The following is a 21,050-nucleotide window of genomic DNA, read 5'->3' as shown; positions in this document are numbered from 1 at the left end:
TCACACACCGCCCTTGGAAGGTTGTCCCTTTGTGTCTGTGTGCATACTTTTATCATTGTAAGGACACAGTGATTACAGTCTCTAGGTTTGGTCACTTCACTGTCTGGCTCTCACTGTGGTTGCTGATGGACACAAACTGTTTTTTGCAGTTCTTAAACTTGGCACCATTCAAGGTCTAACCAAAGTCCCCCGGATGCTGCCCTTGCAATGTAATGGCCCATCCTTGCTTTACTTTTCTGGAATACAAAATAATATTTTGAAATATCTGAAAAATGGTTTCCTAAAATGCAATTTTGACAACAAATATTGTTTGGCCTCTACTCGGTACTTTGGCCTTTCACAAAGAACACTGGTGCATAATCAGCAGCTCTGTAGAAATGTTGTTCCTTGGGGTTAGTGGTTACCAGTGGCATTTGTGGAGATTTCTTCACTTCAAGTAGCCTTTGTTTACTGTAAAGTGCAGTTTCAAATTGAGTACAAAACAGCTTTTAGATGGCTTATGGATGAAAACCAGTTATTATTGATGTCCTCCTTAAAAACAAAATGTTTTGGTGTGTATGACAATCGGAAAAATGTGAAAACAATTAGGTGCAAGGTGCCACTAGAGTGTGTGTGGGATCAGATCAAAATGTGCCTCTTAAATGAGGTGACTAATCAACTGAGTGAGCTAACATATGAAAATGATAACTCAAGCAAGGCAAATGCAATTTAAACATCACCCAGAATTGAAACCAGAGACATTTGCCATCAGATCGGTTCAGGTGTTCAGTGTATTTGTGAAAAGCTCACTGGACATGCAAATGCTGAAATACCAGCGTGGTACTGCAAATATGACCTCATCACCTTCAATGAAAACTTTCTCTGGTTCTCAATCACCCTGTGCATCATCTGCACCACCACCATCTTAGTGCATGAGAGCTACATTAGAGAAGAGAAGAGAAGAGAGGAGAGGAGATGAGAGGAGCATTAAAGATACTGTATGTTGTGGCTTTGGTTAGCTTAAGTTGGAGAGAGATTAAATGTTATGGGTAACAAACCCAAAAGGTTCTTGGTGGAGCTCATTTTTGCACATTTAATACAATTTCAAAACACGTTCCATCAAGACCAAAGGGTCAAAGATTTGTTCTTTGTAAATCCCAAGCGGGCTCCTTTTTTTAGAGTGTAAGTGCATTCAATCAATGTGCGACCATTGCACAGTTGAATATGAAATTGCAGTCAGGAGGCTTTTAAAATGCAGAATCATACCAAGGTGTTAATGTTGGGCATGTTGGGCTCATAAATGAAAATATATTGTGGGGTTGGACAGTGGTTGTGGACTATAGGCGGAAAGACTGACATGAGAGGCTGCTGCAGAAACTTTCATTGAAAAGTCATACATAATAGTGTATAAGCCTATGTATGCATACCACATTTTTGGCAGAACAGTTGCTCATATATTTGCATGTAAATGTAATTTGGATGTCTGGTTTAGCACTGTTAGAATAATCTGGATCACACAGGAGAAAATCGTGCCAGATGTGAATTTGAAATGCAGCTCAGCCTGGATCCAAATGGGTTTATGTTGGTCCAGGCCCTAATTTTGGGGCTCAGTACAAGCTCTTTGGTGTGTCACGTGGATGTATTACCATTAGGCCCTCCAGATGGCTGACTGGTTAACCGTGAGTGATTTAATGAATGACTGAATGAATGAATTAATGAATATGTTTGTGACTTAGCCGCATTTGCATCCACAAAAACAGAACCTTGCCCCTCTTCCATTTTAACTTCCATTCCTGTTCATAATTGCATTCTGTGCCTTCATCACCTAGTAGGGTCTATGCTATCAGATTACAGAGATGGTGCTTTATTTTGAATTTGATATGCTGTATAAAATGAAACGCTAAGAAAAAGAGACATTTAAGAAAACGTGTCTGGCCACCAACTGTCATCAGTGCTGACGAGAGCCTTCTTTGAACTACAGTATACACATTCGCCATAACCTTCTTTCTTTATAGTCAGCACAGTCACCGTATCAAATTTTGTAATAGAGCAAAATATACAGATACTTGAGAATGCAGTTTTTTCTTCGTGTAACATTTAATCCCTGATCTCTCTTTGACTGTGAAACTAACATTCTTACTGTGAGGTTCATTTCATTTATTCCCTAAAATAAATCTTAACTCAATTTTTACACTTTAACCTCAGCAGCTTAATCCCCAGATCATAACTCATTTAATCCTGCTCAGGGCTTCTATATCACTACTAGAGCTGCAGGTCAGAATACTACTAGAGTGTGGAACGTGTGTGTGTGTGTGTGTGTGTGTCGTTGTCTGTGTGCTGTATGTGTTTTTTTTCTATTGAGAGTGCCCTTTTGTATTAACTGTAGGTCACAATGTGAGTCGTCCCCTCTGTAACCTGGGCAATTGCCGTTACCTTTGCGTTACATTTTGTAACACTTTGGAAATCAACTTAGTAACTCAGTGTGCTGTTCAGTTGAAGGTTTGGAGCAGCTGACTGAAACCTTTATACAATACTTCCAGTGTTTAAAGTTCTTTTCTGGGGGCATATCCATTCGATTTGGATGAACACACTCATTCCCAAATACAGCAAGAGAAGACAACAACTAACCATGATCTATGTGTTTCTTGACAAGGGCATCTATTCCCCATCTTTTAATCTTAAGAATTAATATGAAAAGGGGATAATTGCAGGCACCTGGGGTTATTTTTTAACTTAAATTTTTAATTTTCAAGCTGTTACTCAATAATTCATAATTTTGCATGCATTTATCATTGCCAGGTTGCATTTTTCATCATCTTTACCTTCTACTATCCTATAACCTTGACAGCATTTTGTTGGATCCAAATAAATCACCCATTACTGCAGACCACTGACAAATCACAAAAGTGGAATTAAAGTCACACTATACAATAAATGTTTGAATAACACAGAATCACTACACAGAATCCTGCTCTCTATTACTCTTCATCTGAACCTAGTGATTGACCTCCCAGTATATTTCTTTGTTATTTTATTATAATGACAATTATATTTTTTATTTCAGAATCAGAGTATATTGTCGAGTGAAGGTTTTCATTCCAAAATGCTATATCCATTCCACAGGAATTTCAAAGGAATAAACAAATATGGGAGTGAGCAAGAGATTAGGCCTGGGATTCTATCATTTCGTAGCTAAATTGAGGTGAAAACCAACATAATACAAACCAGAAATGAAACTGATTTTACGAGGCTCACTGTGGCAAGACTGGCAGATGAAGACAGAAACAGGATGAGGATTCTCCCCAGGTGAATTGAGAGCCTAGAAAAGAAATGAAAGGTAAAGTGGATTAAAGTCAGAGGTCACATGCACAGAGAGAGCGAGGGAGAGAAATAACACATACACACTTTTTCCATTTAGCTGTAACAGGCTTAGGAAAAGGCCTCTGATTTAAAGTGCACATCAGCCCAGAGTATCAGAAACACCTAAAGCGTGATGTATAGCAGCACCAGGAGTCTAAAACAATTTCCTAGATCTCCAGTTATTTCCATGCACATGCCATATATATATTTATATATATTTGTTTTGTTGTTAGTGAGTCAGTAAAGCTCCAAGCTTAACAGATTACTTGCAAGGCAAAAACACTACATGTGTATAAAAGAACTTCCCTTGAGTCACAACAGCTTCAAGTACACAGAAACAGCAACTGTGAGAATCTCTCATCATCGAGTCTGTCAAGGTTCTGAGTCATCCAGATCTTTTAATATCTAACAGCTTTAGGTCAAGGCAAGTGGATAAACCTCAAGCTGCTGCATGGATAAGTGGTAGATATTAAAACAAGAAGAGAAATTAAAAAGAAAACATTAATTAGGTTTTCCTCTTATTTTCCATCAGTGAAGAAGAAAGGGAAGAGAATGTGTGTGTGTCTACGTGTGTGCAACAGAGGGTGAATTATGACTAAGGTATTATGCCGGTGCCTGGGTCACACTCGTCCTCTCACCTCCATAAAATATACAGGTCTCAATCAATAACTAATTAGCTGCTAATTACCATGCTAAATATACATGCAAGCACACCCATAAACACACAAACAACCACATATCGATGCCTTAAGTACTGGGCAGCTGTGTGTTCACCAAAATCTCTTTCTCAGCACACACACAAATGTTTGACTTCATTATGATACAAGGCAGTTGATGCAGGTCTAGGGTCAACATCTACAGCTCTGTGCAAATTTCGGAAAGTGAAAAGTGAAATGAAAAAAATACACTGAACAAGGTGCAAAAGAATCACTTTTGGAATCACTTTTCAATTTCAAAGATTTTTTGAATCATCCAATGCAATGGATGACTGTAGCCAGTGGAATATTCTCCCCCTCCTCTACTGTAGCTTTACCAAGCTCATACTGGAACTTGCAAGCTTCCCAAACATGTTTAATGGTGTGTGTATGTATGTTGTATGGTGAGTGTGCAGGTCAGGGAAGAACTTGGACATTTTCAGCTTGGAGAAATTGCATACATTGGATATTCCTGCCCATACCATGATCCCCCTAACCGCCATGGGCCACTCTGTTCACAACGTTAATGATGCTATACAGGCAGCCTGCCATCTGTCCTGTACAGCTGAAACAATCATTCCCTTCCACCGTAAAGAGTAGCAATTCTACTCCCAACGTCCCTCCTAATGGTAGAACTCCTCACCCTTGCTCTAGGGGCGAGTCCCAGCAGTGAGGGAAACTAGTTTTGGAGGAGTAAACTGATTCTTTTGGTCACTTCCCAGAACTCATTACCACCAAATGGAACGTTCATCGATTGGTTAATTGAGAACTTTCACCCCGTATCACTCCCTCCGCACCACTCTGCTCTCTTTATTCAAACACTCTCAATCACACTCTCCCCCTGCTCTCTCTCTCACACACGCACACGCACACGCACACACACACACACACACACACACACACACACACAGACACACACACACACACACTCTGACATTTTGGCAGCTGTTGTCATGACTCCATTTTGCATTCCCTCAGGGAGTCATGTTGTTTCCTGGCGGTGCATTAGCCCTCTATCACTTACACACATGGACATTTCAGATGTCACAGACAGGACATAGGACTGCCGCTTGCTGTCCTTCAGATGTGTGTCTGTGTGTGTGTGTGTGTGTGTGTGTGTGTGTGTGTGTGTGTGTGTGTGTGTGCTGTTTTCTGCTTATTGCTGTTTGTATGTTATGTTGCCATATGGTTACTTTTCATGTGTGCTAAAGTTTACATTTCAATAAACTGAATGCATTTTTATTGGATTATTATGTGACGCTTTTTTCCTTGTTGAGTAGAATTGAAGTTTAAAGTCCATTCATCTTGAGAATGTTTTGCAGAAGTGTTTAAGGAAAGAGTTGAAGGCTTCTGGTTTTGGTTGTAATGGCAGCAGAGGCAGAGCGGCCCAGATGTTTGTAGTTCCCCCCAGGTGCAGTGTATCCTGTATCTTCTCCTGAGCCATCCCGAGGCCTTCTCAGAGTAGTTGGTATATATAATCCCTCCAGGGAGTTCTGGGTTTGCCCCGTGGTCTCCTACAAGTTGAAAGTGCCCAGACTTCATCCACAGGGACATGTCGAAGGGCCGTCCTGATGAGGGACCTGAACAATTGATGCTGTTTATAGTCCCTAAATTGCCTTGTTCTGGAGCCGTATCTCGCCCTGGTACCCTCTGTCATGTTTCCTGTGTCTCCTTTTGCACTCGGCCTGTTTAAAGGCTGAGAAGTGAAAATATAGAGCAGAGAGAGAGTGACTAAATAACCTGTGGTACTGTTGTATTCACCGCAGCACTGTTCTCTTGTCTGTGTCTCCTTCAGGGCTATTAACATTAGAAAGCCTGACTGTTGAACCACATTCACAGAGGTCTCCTGTCTGGACCTATCAGGCATTACATGGCTGATGTTTACATCCACTTATGTCTTACTGAATAAATGTTCTGAAATTGGATACAATTGTAAGTACTAAAGAGGTCAACATGAGCTGGTATATTAGTAAACCAATTTTGGAATCAAAGCAGCAACTCTCCTGCAGACATTTGCAGACTGACTGACAAAAACTGATATTATCCAGGCCAAGTTTATTTAGTGATCATAGGTTTTATTTAGAAAAAGATATTAAATACTTTAGCATGTCCATGTCCTTTAGAACGTTTATTTGTCTCCCGAATGAGAAATTCCCTATTTCAGACCCCCCATGCACACACACAATGCAATCCCCACACACACACCCGAAATTGCGCCCCCCTCCTACACACACATACACAGGAGGGGGCAGCTGGCAGCAAGCACCCGTGGAGCAGGTTGGGGTTTGGTGCCTCGAACCAGCCACCCTCCGGTTCCCAAGCCGTGTCCCTATGGACTGAGCGACTGTCGCCCCAATGTCTATAAACAATTCCACATCACATCAAACCAAACCAAACCAACTACAAGGTGACTTTAACTCATCTATAAGCAGAAAGGACTCGGCGCATGTGGTTAACATTACCTAAACTACATTTTTGATTACGACATTAAATCAAATGAAACATTCACAACATCAAGCTTACATAACACATTATCAGTCTGTACATGCTCATTATGTCCTCCATCCTCCTGTTCCGCCATCTGAAGGCTGCACGTCCTCACATAATACTGAAGCAATAAGCCAATTTAAAATGCTTTAAAATCTGGGATTCTAGCATAGTTGGAATTGTTATGTACTCCAAATAATGAATATAAATAGAAACAAATATCAGTGCTGTTTTAGTTCCATGTTTGTATCTATCTCGGCATTCTACCTATTTTGATTTTTGTTTCTTCTGCACTCGGACCAATGAAGCATTGTAACAATTTAATCCCTGATTCAAAGAAGTTGTATTAAATACAGGTCTGAACTTGTCCTAAGAAACCATTTGACTGTACCAGAACCAACCAGAACAAGATCTTTTTGCACTAAAGCAGTGTAGGCAAAGAATTCATTTATGAAGTGTGACTTCTGTCTCTCATCTCTCATGGGAATGTACTTTCCATTCCATGTCAGAAATAAGGAAAATAAGGAAAAAGAAAAAGCAAATACCTTCACTTAGGAAACACTTTCACTCACACACACACACACACACACACACACACACACACACACACACACACACAGACAGATGCCCAAATCTATGCCGGAATAGGGCCATATAAACAGACATATTGAGGCCAGTGTTGACTTATATCCCTATGCAAATAAGCATAGTGATTCACATAGGGCCTGAGAACATCCCTGTAAAAAACTACCCTGGCTGACACACACACACACACATACACACGCTTTGAGAAAAGACTTCTGCCTTTCCCTAAAGCCCTGTAGACCTCCACGACAAAGGCAGGACAGTTAAAAAAAAAAAAGCCTTTGAAGTATATTACAACTACTTTTCTATTGTCTTTCTTGAGAGGGAAGGTAGAGAAAAGAACAGGAACACACAAGAAAAATGGAGGTCAAGAACGGAGGCAAGAAGAAGGAAGAGAGTGCTACAGATACTGAGGTAAAGTTGCGCAGGAAATGGAAAGATTGAGGATAAATTGCCCCTGATCCTGAAATTGATTTTTGTGCTGTGGCGTTGCTTGCTGGCTCACTAGTGGAAGTGATGCAGTGCACCTAAAGGAGGCATACAAGTGTGCTCCCTTTGGGTCCCTTAATTTAGGCAGGATGGCACGAGGTCATAGATGTACGATAATATGCATAGGTCATAAAACTGGGCCTTGTTTTCACGCATTGTTAGGGGACTAGATGATATTTGTGTGTGTTTAATAGCATTTGCCTCTATTACACATGAGCCATATTGTCATTTTTATAATTCTGGCCTGGAAATCAATAACCACGCAGTTACAGTACATTTTTCATTGTTGCTGTATCTCTCTCTCTCTCTCTCTTTCTCTCTCTTCCTCTCTCTTTCAATTAGACATTTCTTTTGCAGAGAATATTGGAATATATAAGGCTATTAGAGAAAATGTGTTTCTCCATCTCCAAATGCAAAACGACAGCCAAAATGATAAGCTGCTGACTTGTGTGTGCACCCTCCAACTCTTTCCATCAGCTGTCTATTATCCAAGCTGAATCTGAGTGATATATGCAGCTGGAGGGTAGTAATGGGCGCATGTGTGTGTCTGTGTGTGTGTGTGTGTGTGCCCACCCAAAACAAAATCTCCTACTCACAGCAAATGACAGCCATATGAAACTGTGCAGAGGCGATTGGCCTTGTGCGGCTTTTCTTAAATGATGGGCAGGTGGGAGGTCTAATTCCATCAGAGAGTCTGTTAGTCTGTCCCTCAGGGCCCGCCCTTGTATGCCGAGTGGGCTCTGATTGGCTGATGTGATTTCCACAGTCAGATGGATTGGATCGCTCGCGGCAGAGAACACGAGAAATGGGCGCGAAAGGTAGCAGAGAGTAACCGAGGAGAAGACAGAATGTGAGCGTGAGGGAGATGGATGGACGAAGTTGCAGCTAGGAAATATACATCCGAGACAGACTAACAGAGAAAATCTGAGACAGTGTAAGGAATTGAAGGAAGACAGAGAGAGGAGTAACTGCAAATTCAGACAGATCACTGTGCTCCAAGGTAGATGAATATGGATTTAAATAAATGACTCAGCCTGGGGAAATCACCAGTAAATGTGGAAGAGTGGGTGGCTGAGTTGTGGGACTCCTGGGAAGATTTTTGGGTGGTGGGAAGGGGAAATTGAAATTCAGAGGAAGAGGGGCGTAATGAAGCTGAAGGCACATCCCATCATCTCTCAGCTTTAGTTGATCTGCATTCCCCAAACAGGAATACACCAACTTGAGGGAGAGGTTTGTTTCAAGTGAGTACATAATGAAGAAGATAAGTTTCAGAGGTTTAAACTGAATTCACCCGCTTTGGTAATGCAGAGATTTGAATCGCTTAAAGCAGTAGAATGTACTCCTCCGACCCCAGCTCAGGTCCCAGCATCCACCCCACAGCTTCACATAGTCCCAACCTCAGACAACCGCTGCTCCAGTATTGAACACACTCCTCGCTCATCCTCATTAATCATCTCCCTCTCTGTACGAGGCCCGTTTCCTCACTCCGAGCTTTGTGAGGTTTCTTTGGGGGTTTTTGTCACAGCTGAAGCGCCTTGGTTTCACTTAGCTTCTGTTATTTTACTCTCCAGTGTTATTGCCGTCTTCTTCGAACCTTCAGAGTATGCTTACGCTGCGACCTTTCCTTTTGGACCGATTTGTTCAGCTTCTAACCGCCGACCTGTGTCCTGGACTGAAACTTTCCTAATAAGGATGCACTCATAGCACAGCTCATTAGGTAGAAGTGGGTCCTTTTTCTCTCTGTAATTACATCTTAAAAGCCAAAAGTGACAACTACAGCAACACCGGCACCTGAAATAGTTCAGACTCGCTATAGGACAGAAAACTCCCATACACACTGAATTTTTAATCCCATGTGCCTGAACAGGAGAGAGGAGAATACTGGTGTGTTGTGTTCTTCCTTCTCTTCCATGCTTTAGGTTTGTCGATAAATTGTTCAAATGGTGAAAACTGTAATGAGACAACGAAAACAAATGGAGGAAGTGTAATAGAAGCTTCTGTAACACTGAACCACCGAGTATAACCTGGACATTCCTTTCAAAGTTCGGCATGCAATGTACAATGCAACGGCTTTTGGCATGAAACGAAAGATTGTTTCACACTGTTTGGTAGTTATTAAAGATTTTAATTGAAAGATAATTACCTTAAGAGAGAAAGTGGAGAAAAAACGCAAATTACCTGCTAATGTCACACCATAATTTGTCAAATTGAAGAAGAAAACAGTTTTACATAGACAAAGAAGGCAGAATAACCCCAGGCAGCTTCATTTAGCTGTCGTAACCTACCAGCCTGAGTGGAAACTAATCACTATAACAATATGATTTAATTGTTGTTTTTGTTAATTGTTGTTTGCCATAAGAAATAGTATTAGAAGTAGTAGTACACTGCATTTTACTTATTGATAATGTATTAAATTGTAAATGTAACTTTTTTGTCATTTAAAAATAATCCCTTCCCTTAGTTAACTGTGAGCAGATTATAAGCAAACCAACAGTGCTCTCTTGGGGAAAACAAAACAAAATACTAGAAATGTTTAATTTGTTTTTTATCCTGGCTTGAATTACTCCTCCAAATACATAAAAGCACAAACGAGATAGACTTCCTCCTGCCTCATTGCCTGACCAGTCGCCGGGGAGGTTTGCAAAGTTCTCCAGTATTGGTGTTGGAGGTTTGTACAGTTGTTGTGCTTTGGTTGATGACGGTGAAGAGAGTTTGTGTGCCTTTTTGCGCTTTCAACAAGTTGTGACTGCTGAGAGCCACACTTTTCTGCTCTCCTTGCTATTTTCTGTTTCCCACTCTGTTCCCTCTTTGCTCTCCTCAACTTTTGTCTCACTTTTCTTTACCTCTTGTTCCGGCTCCTGTTGGTCCCCCTCGCTCACTTGCTCTCCCTCTCATTCTTTCTCTGAGACCAAGATTAAATCCATTCCTCAGTGTCCTCAAAGGTGCAACTCAGCTGTTTACTTGCAACAGCACCAATTCACTCTTCTGACTGTGTATGTGGGTGTCTCAGTCAGTGTGTTTGTCTGTGTGAATGTTCATGTCTCTGTCATTGTTTGATGGACGTACAGAACATATTGTCATCTATATTTGTAAGTATGTATGTACCTTATAAGGAGGAAGGATAAGGAATAATATATAGGTGAGAATAATGTTAAAACTATTGTATGACAACAGTTAACGCAGATTGTGTAACAACTAACACCCTGTGTCTGGTCAGATCACGCACGCACGCCGAACACACACACACACACACACACACACACACACACACACACACACACACACACACACACCAAAAGAGCCTTTGCGTTTCTCTTGCATGGAACGGTCAATGAAGAGAGCGGCCGACTCCTCCGGTCGCTACAATTCATCAGGGAAGGCGCACGACCGATTGATTGAAAAGCAAACCTGGGCCCAACCAATTTTGGGATTTTGGAGGGGGGGACCACTCTTTTTCCTCTAGAGCAAATCAAATGAAGTAAAAATGTCTTCAGCTGCTCACATCAGCAGCTGACAGCACCTTCAGGATTGTGGTTGGTGTGCAGACTTTTTGACTGTCTGAGGAGACGTTACCCAGTGAGATCCGCCATGGCTTTCACTTTCACCACTCATCTTTGAAAAGAGATGAAAGTGTGAACACACAGAATGGATGTCATCTTTAGAGAGAGCAAAATGGGAGAAGTGATGACGCAGGTGGGATTGTGTATATGCTCCCTCTATTGTTTCCACTGGGGGCTCCAGTTTCCTCCCACAGCCCAAACACATGCAGGTTTAGGTGCCCTGGAAACTTTAAACTGCCCGACCGTAGGAGTCAAAGTGAGTCTGGGTGCGTTCGTCTGTCTGTGTGTGATATCCTGCTAATCAAATGAACGCTGGGATAGACTCTAGCACCCTCAAACCTCATGCAGGATGGTGAACAGAGAAGGAACGGTCCCCACGAGTAAAGAACAGAATGCAATATGAAGAGACAGCATGGATGGTTTTTGCAGACAAAAATCTCTTGTGATTGTGTTATTCAAGCAAGGAGACCAATTTTAATTAAGAAAGAACGTTTGTGTGTGTGTGTGTGTGTGTGCGTGTGTGTGTGTGTGAGAGAGTGTGTGTTCTGTCTCATTATCCTATTACCTGCACATCGGCTCTAGAGGGGTCATGAAGGTTGATCCATCCTCATGTGCTCTGTAAGCTTGCAGAGGCCAGAGGGGTGCTAGGGTCACAGCCAGAAGGGCCTGTATAATTGAAGCAACAGCTGCGTTTGCATGCTCAGCAATAAATCAACATGAGTAACTATCTGTCAAGGTTACAATGTGTGTTTTGATTTCTACACTTTCAAGGACACACATTTCAAGGCACAGCTGATGTTCGGGACGTACAGGGGAGCTGAGGATGTTTTGTTTGTTTTCTAGATGATATAATTTTTTCCGCTCAGTCGTGGACTAAATATCAGGTAGATTTGTTGTGAATGAGCTGAATCTGAATCTGAATAGTGTCAAGTTACTACGTGATTTAAATCCCAGCTTCCCTCTTTCTAATGAGCTTTGGCTTGTGAGTGAAAGGATTATGGCTGGAATGAGGCATTCACTTGTCCGTGAGGATATGCTGAGGAGCTCAGCTGAAGCTTCTGTTGAGCTGCTACTTTGCATTTAAAGGAAGTCCTTTAGGAGGTCCAGGGGTCTGATAAAGATGTCTCTCTGTGGAGGTACTCCTGCCTCAATGGACTGAGAAACCCTAAGGGAGCACCAAAGTGAACTTAAGCATGAGCCTGGAATGCGTGCCCCATGAGGAGGAGAGAATGGTGGTGAGGGAATAGGATGAGAGAGCTACGCATTGTTTGCTGCCCCCACCACAAGCTACTTGATATGCAGTCAGAAATGAGTGAATGGGCCCATACTTTAATCTGAATAATTTAACTGAGCACATTATGTAAATGTTTCTTACAATTTTGTTCTCTTATTAAAGCTCGGCTGCTTTCCCGATTGGGTCTTGGTGCTGCCGAGCGTATAGAATTTACCGGATATATGATCAAAACTCAAATTTCAATACTTCCAAAAAAGAAAAAATGCAGCACAAATGTGAAATGAAAGATGACAGTTACACAAATGCCAATATGCTCTGAACAGCTGTGATCAACTGGCCGCTGTGTTGTCCAAAACATGCAGGCAGGCAAAATGCAATGAAATCTTTGACTTTACAAATGAAGACTATCATGGGATTAAGATTACAGATTACCTCAGCAATTATCACTCATCCCATGAGGTCGGTGGCTAATGCTGGTCACATATGAAAGGAGTCTTGAACTCACCGTTGTTCAACAACCCAGAATAGAAATAACATGCATCTACGGGTGAAATAAAAAGATATAGTTGTCTTAGAAAAAAAACTTTCAAAGCAGGTTTTCCAGATAATAATCAATGGAACCTTGATAGTATTCCCATCACAGAGTATAATCATTCAAAATGGCACATCCTGTCCCGTAAAATGATTGTAAAGGATAGAATAATTGACAAAAGAGGTACTGCAATTTTCTCCTTTAAATTCCAGAGAAAGAGATAATATTCATGCGATGCTGCTGCAGGTAGAGAGAGGAAGGATGTACATAATGGCATCGCCATCTTTGGGTAGTAGAGCTCGCTGCTATGTATTTGTTTTATTGATTTATTCATATTCGCCGAACTTGTTGATGATCTGTGGAGTTACTGCTCTTTTCTGTCCGACTTTCTCCTCATGGTGAAAATCAGCTCTATTCAAAACACACCACCTCTGCTCGTTATTGTGAGCAAACTGCTTCTTCTGCAGGAAACGTGATACGTGTAATTCTCAGGATTTTTTTTTTTTTGTGTTTTTTTTTTACAGGAAAAGGCCGGCCAGACAATCTGGAACAGCAAATGTTACAGTTTTAATGACTTGGCTATAAAGTGATCCAGTACTATGTTATACTGGCAAGAGAGCAGCAAAGCAGGCATGAATGAAATTTAGAAACTCTCAGTTATCATTTTAAAATCATGAAATGAATGGCAACAAATTGGAGACAATCAACGACCCCACTTTTCTCTTAAATGGCCCACAGGCTGTATGTTTGTGTGCTTGTGATGTGTGTATGTGTGATTTTGTGTGTGTTTGTGATTTTGTGTGTGTGTGTGTGTGTGTGTGTGTGTGTGTCCTTCACCAGATCCTTTGTCTGGCAGCTTCTGTGTGTATCTTGGCTGTTTGCTACTCCCACAGCCCTGTGCCATGCTCGACTCGAGGGGTGAACAAACACACACACACACACACACACACACGCCATCCGCACAGTATCTGCATAACTCTGACAGGACAGTGGGACGATGGCAAAGTTTAATTGGGACATAAAAGAAGAGGAAGAGTGGAAATGAGGTTAACAAAGAGGACAGAGACAATTAAATAAAAAAAGATGCAAGAAAGTTGGGGCAGAAAAAAAAAGCAAGACTTTTTCTAAACACAATTCAACTTGCATCTTTGCATGAAATGAAACTGAAACATAAAATAAGGCTAGAAAAACGTAATCGTCATGAACCCTTGAGCCAGGCAGAGACTGTGGCTATACTTGGAAAATCACAGGTATCGTTCATTTTCATTCTTTCATTTTCCCTCAAGGGTGTCTAACTTCACTATGTAGCGACGTTATTGCTCTTTTTATGGCATCACAATCTGATGATGCATCAACTGTGTGAACATCTGTAAGTCTGAGCTGCTGCGTTATCTGCTCAGTGATGTCGCACCGACGCGTTCTGATGTTGTAACTCCATGCCCAACTAATTGTTCTCCATTTGTTCCGGCTGTGATCAGTAACATTACAAGTACTATTCTTCAGTTCCAAAAAACACGAATAATTAAACTACTGCTCCCCAGCAAAACACCACCATCTTTACACAGCAGGCTGAAAAGCTGGTCACTGTCTTCAGGTCAGTATATTTTAAAGAATAACCCTAATAAGATAATGTATGAACTCAGACAGTTGTTTGGCTGTCATGTTAATACAGTTACAGTACAGTTGTACACAGCCCAATCCCTCTGTTACAGTCAGTGATAAATGCAAATGCAGGCTGGAATGAAAAGCGGTCGTAGAGAAGTAATGTAGGCTTTAATCCAAAAGGCAAACTATAAATACAGGTCAAAGACCAAACTGGGTCTGGAACACAACAATCAATAGGAAGCAAGAAGCGCCCAATGGCAAGGTAAGAAACTAGTAGATAGACTGATGATGATGGGAGGCAGATGTGCAGGCTGAACAGGTGAGGCGACTGATCCATAATCAATAGGAAGCTGCAGAGTGATCAGGGAGGAAGCCACGCCCACACCACCTCACCGTGACAGTCAGTCTCCCCCTAAACCCCACAAAACTTTCCGCTTCCTGCACTTGTTTCGACTCAGTTCCTCCCCGCAATCAAACCGGACTTAGAGTGGGATTGTTGCTCTCTGACATGTCCACACAAACCACGCGAAGGAAAGGAGTGATTGGAACAGACGATATGTGCAAGAGTGTGAAAGGACCAAGACTCAATTCTCCCCTCTGACATGCGGGAATAGAGCAGGAGCAATTTGACAATGCCATGGTTACAGAGTGCCAGACTTGTACAACATGCACGCTGGAGTCCACTGTGCGTTCCCTCTGCTGTCTTTACTTTAATTGGAAACTGCACTCTGTTGTACTAACCAAGTGCAGTTTTCACACTGATTTACACCTGGAATATATAGAAATGATTTGGGAAAATAGTTGGAGGCGCCAACAGGCTACATCCCTTTGATGTTAACAAGCGGTAAATCATGTTTCAGAGCGAGCGGAAGATGAAGAGAGAGACTGTGGGATGGTGTGTGGGTGGGGGGGAGGGGGGAGGGGGTCAAGAGAGGAAAATGGAGGTGGGTGAGGGAGATATAAAGAGCTTTAAAGCCAGAGAGGGAAAAAAGAAGCCGAGAGAGTAGACGGGTTGAACACCTTTCCTTTTATGTGACTGGAATGGATGCAAGTAAGCCAAAGTGAAGGAAATTAGAGGTTAGAGGAGACAGGAAGCAGATCAAACAGACTCACAAGGACGCACGACACGTGTCACATGACAAAGTGTCCCCATCTTTGCTTGTGTGTGTGTTTGTGACAGCACATTGAGACTCCGAAGACTCATCACAGACTCAAGAGGCTCCTGCATTTTTTAAATGTTTTGTGCCGTCGCTTTTTGATTGATGAAGATTAACCTGTGTGAGCATCTGACTGCTCATGATCTCTGCTGCACTGGGCTCTTATACAGTTCAATATTCAAGATTCAAGATTCAAGATTCTTTATTACTGTCGCTAAACAATGAAAGTACAATGAAACTGTGTAATCCTCAAAAAAAGACATTTCAAACTGAGGTACAAGTTCCACAGTATATATACATTTAATACCACATATATCAATATACAGTTGACATATTTACAGCCAAAACTAGTGAAATTATACCATATCCACATACAAATGATACACAATGAAGATTAAAGAATGGCAGTGATTCAAAGAAGTACATTTGCAAAAACAATCATTAATCATTCTTTCATTTAATGGACTTGGTTTCATACAAATTGTGATTGACAGAAGCAAAAAAAGTATGTTGTATAGACTTGTGGTTCTTAGTGAAAAGGTTTTTTTTGCGGCATACACATTTTCCATCGTAGTTCTAATGGAGATTTGCAGCACAAACAGGATAGTAAATGTTGTGGATATCTGCTAATGGCAGCTTGGGTTGTTGTCAGTTTTGTCTAGAATAAATTAGGTGCAGTGAGATATTTGGCAGAACTGATAGACACTAGTTGTAGGAGATGAAGAACAATCTGTTATTTCGGAAAAAAGTTGGAGATGCTGTTTGATAACACAAAATGAATGCAGCTTGGAGTGAAGGACTATCGACCATACTGTAGGATTTTCCACAGCGGAGCGCCATGTGTCTGGTTTGAATGCATACAACGCGATGAATAAACTGAAAGGTGTTAGCGAAAAAGTGCAGACACACAGGGGAAATCTATCCCAGGTACATCAATGATAAAAATGCATATCCAAACATGGAGGGGGGGAAGGATGGGGATGATAGGAGAGGAAGGGGTGATTCAGGGACAGTAGACAAACAGCGAGATGGATAGAATATGTGAGCAGGTAAGACGGACATGCATGATGAATGAAAGGTTGAGACAGGCAGATAGGAAGGGGCGGGGAAAGAGAATGAGAACGTGGAGAGATGAAAGAGGGGCGGAAGATGGGAATAAAACCAAGACATAGGATGGAGCGAGGGAGAGAGGGAGGAAGAGGCGGAGGATGAGCTCAGGGTAAAGAACGAGAGGGAGGAGACGTATATGGAGTACATGACACGGGTGAGAATAAGGAACGTGAAATGGTGTGAAAATGGAAAAGGATGGGGAATAATGAGAGGGAGGGACAGGAGAGACATAGGCAATGAGAGTTGGAGAAACAGAACCAGTGAATATGTGCAGCTCGGTGATGCAGTAAACTTGGAATTTCTTTTAATGAATGTGTTATCGGTCTATTTAAAGGGTTTAATTCTGTGTTTCTATATCCTGATTCTGCAGCCTGTCTTCAACAAATTGCCTTTAAATACATCTAAAGGAGAAATGCTTGTTTCTCCAACCGAATTCAAGGAAGGTGGTGTGACTTTCAGATTCATCATGTATAGAACTTCCTGTCTAAATAGGTGTGTTTACAGTCTGTATCCTCCCCTCATTCTGTGACTTCATAGATGCCGTCACAACAAATTTTACACAGCAAGATTTTAGAGATTAGGTCATTCGTCTGGTAGATGTGTCTCCTGTTTCTGTTACATATCGGTTCGTCTCTCAAGGGATGAAAGGATGTCATCTGGGCCTTACCACGACTTGACCTTAACCGAGAGCTTGTAGTTATATGTTAAGTATGTATTCAATCAACTAAGAGAAGTTCCATCTGGCTTATCCTGTTCAGGGTGGCAGGGGCGTCTCCCAGCAAGTCGCCGGCGGGAATTCATCCACCACAAAATAATACAAAACAGAAATGAAGCATAAATGAGTGTGTGTGGATGTGTGTTATAGGAAAAGAAAAGAAATAAGGTGACAGTGATCATTTTGTAGATATGTGTAAAGAACATCATAAGAGCGGAATTACATTTCATAGCTAATATACATGAATACCAGTATCATCTGTTTTATCTAATATCATGTTTTAAATTGCATTACAAATTGCTCTGCAAATATAAGTCACGATAAGCTATCAAGAGCCATCAAAACTTGAAACTGAATGAAGCTGGGGGGTTTCATAATAGAGGATTTGGAAACACCTCTGTGAGCACTGAACACACACGTGGAGTGATAATTATTTGCCTCTTTGCATGAATCCATTGTTGGCAAAGCTCTTGAAATGATTTGTCCAGAAACTGTCAAGTCAATCAGATACACAATCAGATGATGGAAGAGGGTGAAAACCAAACTGACTCAGTTCTGGCTTTCTCGTTGTTCTGCCTGTCAGGTTGTTTGTAAACGCTTCTATCCGCTCTCTGAAATTCAACCGTTACATTTTATTGTCTCCCTGTATTTGTAAAGTGTAGACACAAATGATTCAAAACAAGTCTTGTTCCCAAAATGGTGACAGAGGACAGTCACATGTGAAATGAGAAAATGTCACAGCAGATTTCTTCTGTGAAAACTAAACTGAAGCCTGATTTACATTCCTTTTTGCTCTAATATCAAAGTGTTTGGGAAATGAGAGATGACAAAATTGGAGTCGGTATTTCACTTTTTTAAATTACCTCTTTAATGGTTTTACCCTCAGTCCATCTTGCAGGATAGAATATAATAGAGGTAAAAAAAAATAAAAAACGTTGAAAAGCCTCTTAATCTTTCAGCTCTGATATCATAACATACTGCCTGGTGTGTCATATCTTGGATTATGGGAACGCCGAAGAAAACGAGTGAATACGACAAATCCTTAGTTATCTCACTGTGTCATTACACACATGCTTGCACAGATGCACAGCGCAGAAACACATACACAAACATTCAATCTGTGCTAACTTAAGCATAATGGGGGAATTGTGTTGTATTCTGCATTGCTGCTCTCTGCTTTTAGGTTGTGCAGGTCCCTTTTCTCCTCCCTCACTCTCTCTCTCTCTCTCTCTCTCTCTCTCTCTCTCGCTCTCCCTCTCTCCCCCTCTCCTTTTGTAAACGATAGTCTGACTTGGGTGAAGCCTGAATCTAATTCTTATTCATCTCTTAATCCAATGTACCGTGACAGAATGTGTTTACACTAAGCCTAACTTAAACCTCAAACTAAGAGTCACAATCCCACTCAATTTTCCTGATTCCACCAGACTCATTTGTTTTTTTTCCTGGTGTCCGTCTGCTGTAGGTTTCCCCAAACTGCGACCAGGTTTTGGTGAACGGCAAAGAAATGCGTGGCCGGCAGTCCCTGGCTGTCAACTTCACCTACCTGCACCTCTCCGCTCAGCTCCGGCTCACTGTCTGGGTGCCCAAGCTGCCGCTGCAGATCGACGTGTCGGACACGGAGCTGAGCCAGGTCAAAGGCTGGAGGGTGCCCATCATCACCAACAAGAGGTAATCGACCTTGTTCGCCTTGGGGGAGAACAAGAGGCGCACAGGAGTGATGAATGAAAGAAAAAGGGAGTGACAGGTGCACTTCTAATGTGCTGTGAGCAGCAGTTTGTCTCTCAAGATTCAGATCTCATATACCTTGTTGATTTCTGCTGCAAAGACTTCCATGTTTAGAAATGAAGGAGAAGTACCTATGCGTTTCCAAATGGGAAATGGATCATTGTAGCCCATCAGTGTTATATGAATCACTACAGAATATTTATTTATATACAGTATATTTAAAGGATACTACATCGAAATCTACTATGCAGATTAATACACATAATATTTTGTGCGTTATCAGTAAAAACACCAGAATCTTTTATCTATTTTGCCATTTTGTCTGGACTTCAGCACTAAACAGTGTAACATCAACAACACTTACTCATTCTCATTCACATCAATGAGCAATTTAGAGTTTCCGACTCACCGGACCTTTGCACTCTGCGACTGTGTTTTAAAGCACATGGCAGTTTTACACCCTCTCCAGGTCATTAGAGGGCATTTGGCAGGAACTGTGCCAGACAAATCTCCTTTGTTACACTTGTGATGATAAAATACAACACAAATGTGCACTTTGTCAAATTACAGTAATATCCAGAAATGAATGCAATTGATTGAGGTTAAATTGTTACCCAGTGCTCCATTCTGAACCACTGACCCACACCCACTCATCTCCATAAATTAGAGACAACAAAAATAAAACGCTTTGTAGTAGCCCACACAAGGATTACTTATTGAAAAGACCCGGTCCTAATTTTACACTGAACAGTTATCCTGATCAAATGTAGCAACAGATCCTGCCAAAGGTACAAACACTTTGGTTTTTGTTTGTGGCGAGAAAGAGTGGAAATGACACTATGGGGCCTAAAATGTCTCCGCTCCTGGTCCACACTTAATTCATCTCTGAAAACGCTGAGCAGTGCATATTTGTCACAGAATAAAAAGAATGTTGGAGGCATCAGAGTGGGAAACAACAGGGTCATGTCGGGTTCATTCTTTCCCTTTTTGCACAAAACGAAAGGAATAAAGCCGCTGAATAAAAGTGTATCAACTTGAACTTGAAATTAACTAATGATGACTTAAATGTCTCTGTACGTGAGTGTGTTTTGTGTGTGTGTGTCTTAGAAATGATATAGTGTGCATAGTGTGTTGGTTGTGATCACGCCTTTTTGTGTCTCTTGTGTAGTTGTGTGATTTGGTGCCCGTCACGTTGGAATTGTGGGGCTGTGATCTACTGTTAACTTCTGTGTGTGTGCGTGGATGTATGTATGTATGTCGGTCTTTCTGTGTGTGTGTGTGTGTGTGTGTGTGTGTGTGTGATATAGTGCTTATTGAATGGAGCAGTTGAGAGCACATATCGTTCCAGCCACTGTATAATTTCCTATGAGGTCAAGGCCTGCCGAGCTATACTGATGACAGCTATTATGGCTTTAGCATGCTTGCCACTGAATGAAGCATTCAGTCACTTAACTCTCACATACACACACACATTCTCAGAGGCTGAGAGAACTCTACTTTTATTGTGCAGCTTTCTGTGTGTGTGTGTGTGTGTGTGTGTGTTGGGGAAAGGAAGGAGGATAAGGGAATGGAAATGTTGGATCCGGTATACACTGGTAGCTTTTGGCAAAGAATCCTAAGGAATCTATCAATTTTCAAAAGAATACAACCTTAAAGGACTTGAGGACAGCCTGAGCTTCTGAAATAGACCCCCATGTGCACTGTTTACCCCCATATGCAGAGCGAACACAACACGATCCCTCACCTCTGATGTAATGACAGGAAAGTGTTCCTCTTTGCGGAGGCATGTGGTGTCAGATGGCAGTGATGATGATGCC

At 41.6% G+C, this 21,050-nt stretch overlaps 1 protein-coding gene across 1 annotated transcript in view; it reads left to right on the top strand.

Moving 5' to 3' along the window:
- LOC143001197 (transmembrane protein 132C) overlaps window positions 1–21,050 on the top strand; it is a 175,722-nt gene that overhangs the window by 144,526 nt on the left and 10,146 nt on the right. The window contains exon 7 of the mRNA XM_076150659.1: window positions 18,971–19,176. Within this exon, the coding sequence (XP_076006774.1) occupies window positions 18,971–19,176 (206 nt within the window). The remainder of the gene's footprint in view (window positions 1–18,970; window positions 19,177–21,050) is intronic.

The sequence above is a fragment of the Genypterus blacodes genome, unplaced genomic scaffold (assembly GCF_046128005.1).
Source record: "Genypterus blacodes isolate CSIRO-AG114 ecotype Tasmania unplaced genomic scaffold, CSIRO-AGI_Gbla_v1 ptg000053l_1, whole genome shotgun sequence".
Lineage (NCBI taxonomy): Eukaryota > Metazoa > Chordata > Actinopteri > Ophidiiformes > Ophidiidae > Genypterus > Genypterus blacodes.
The sequence above is the reverse complement of the archived record's forward strand: the minus strand, read 5'-3'. Positions and strand labels throughout refer to the sequence as shown.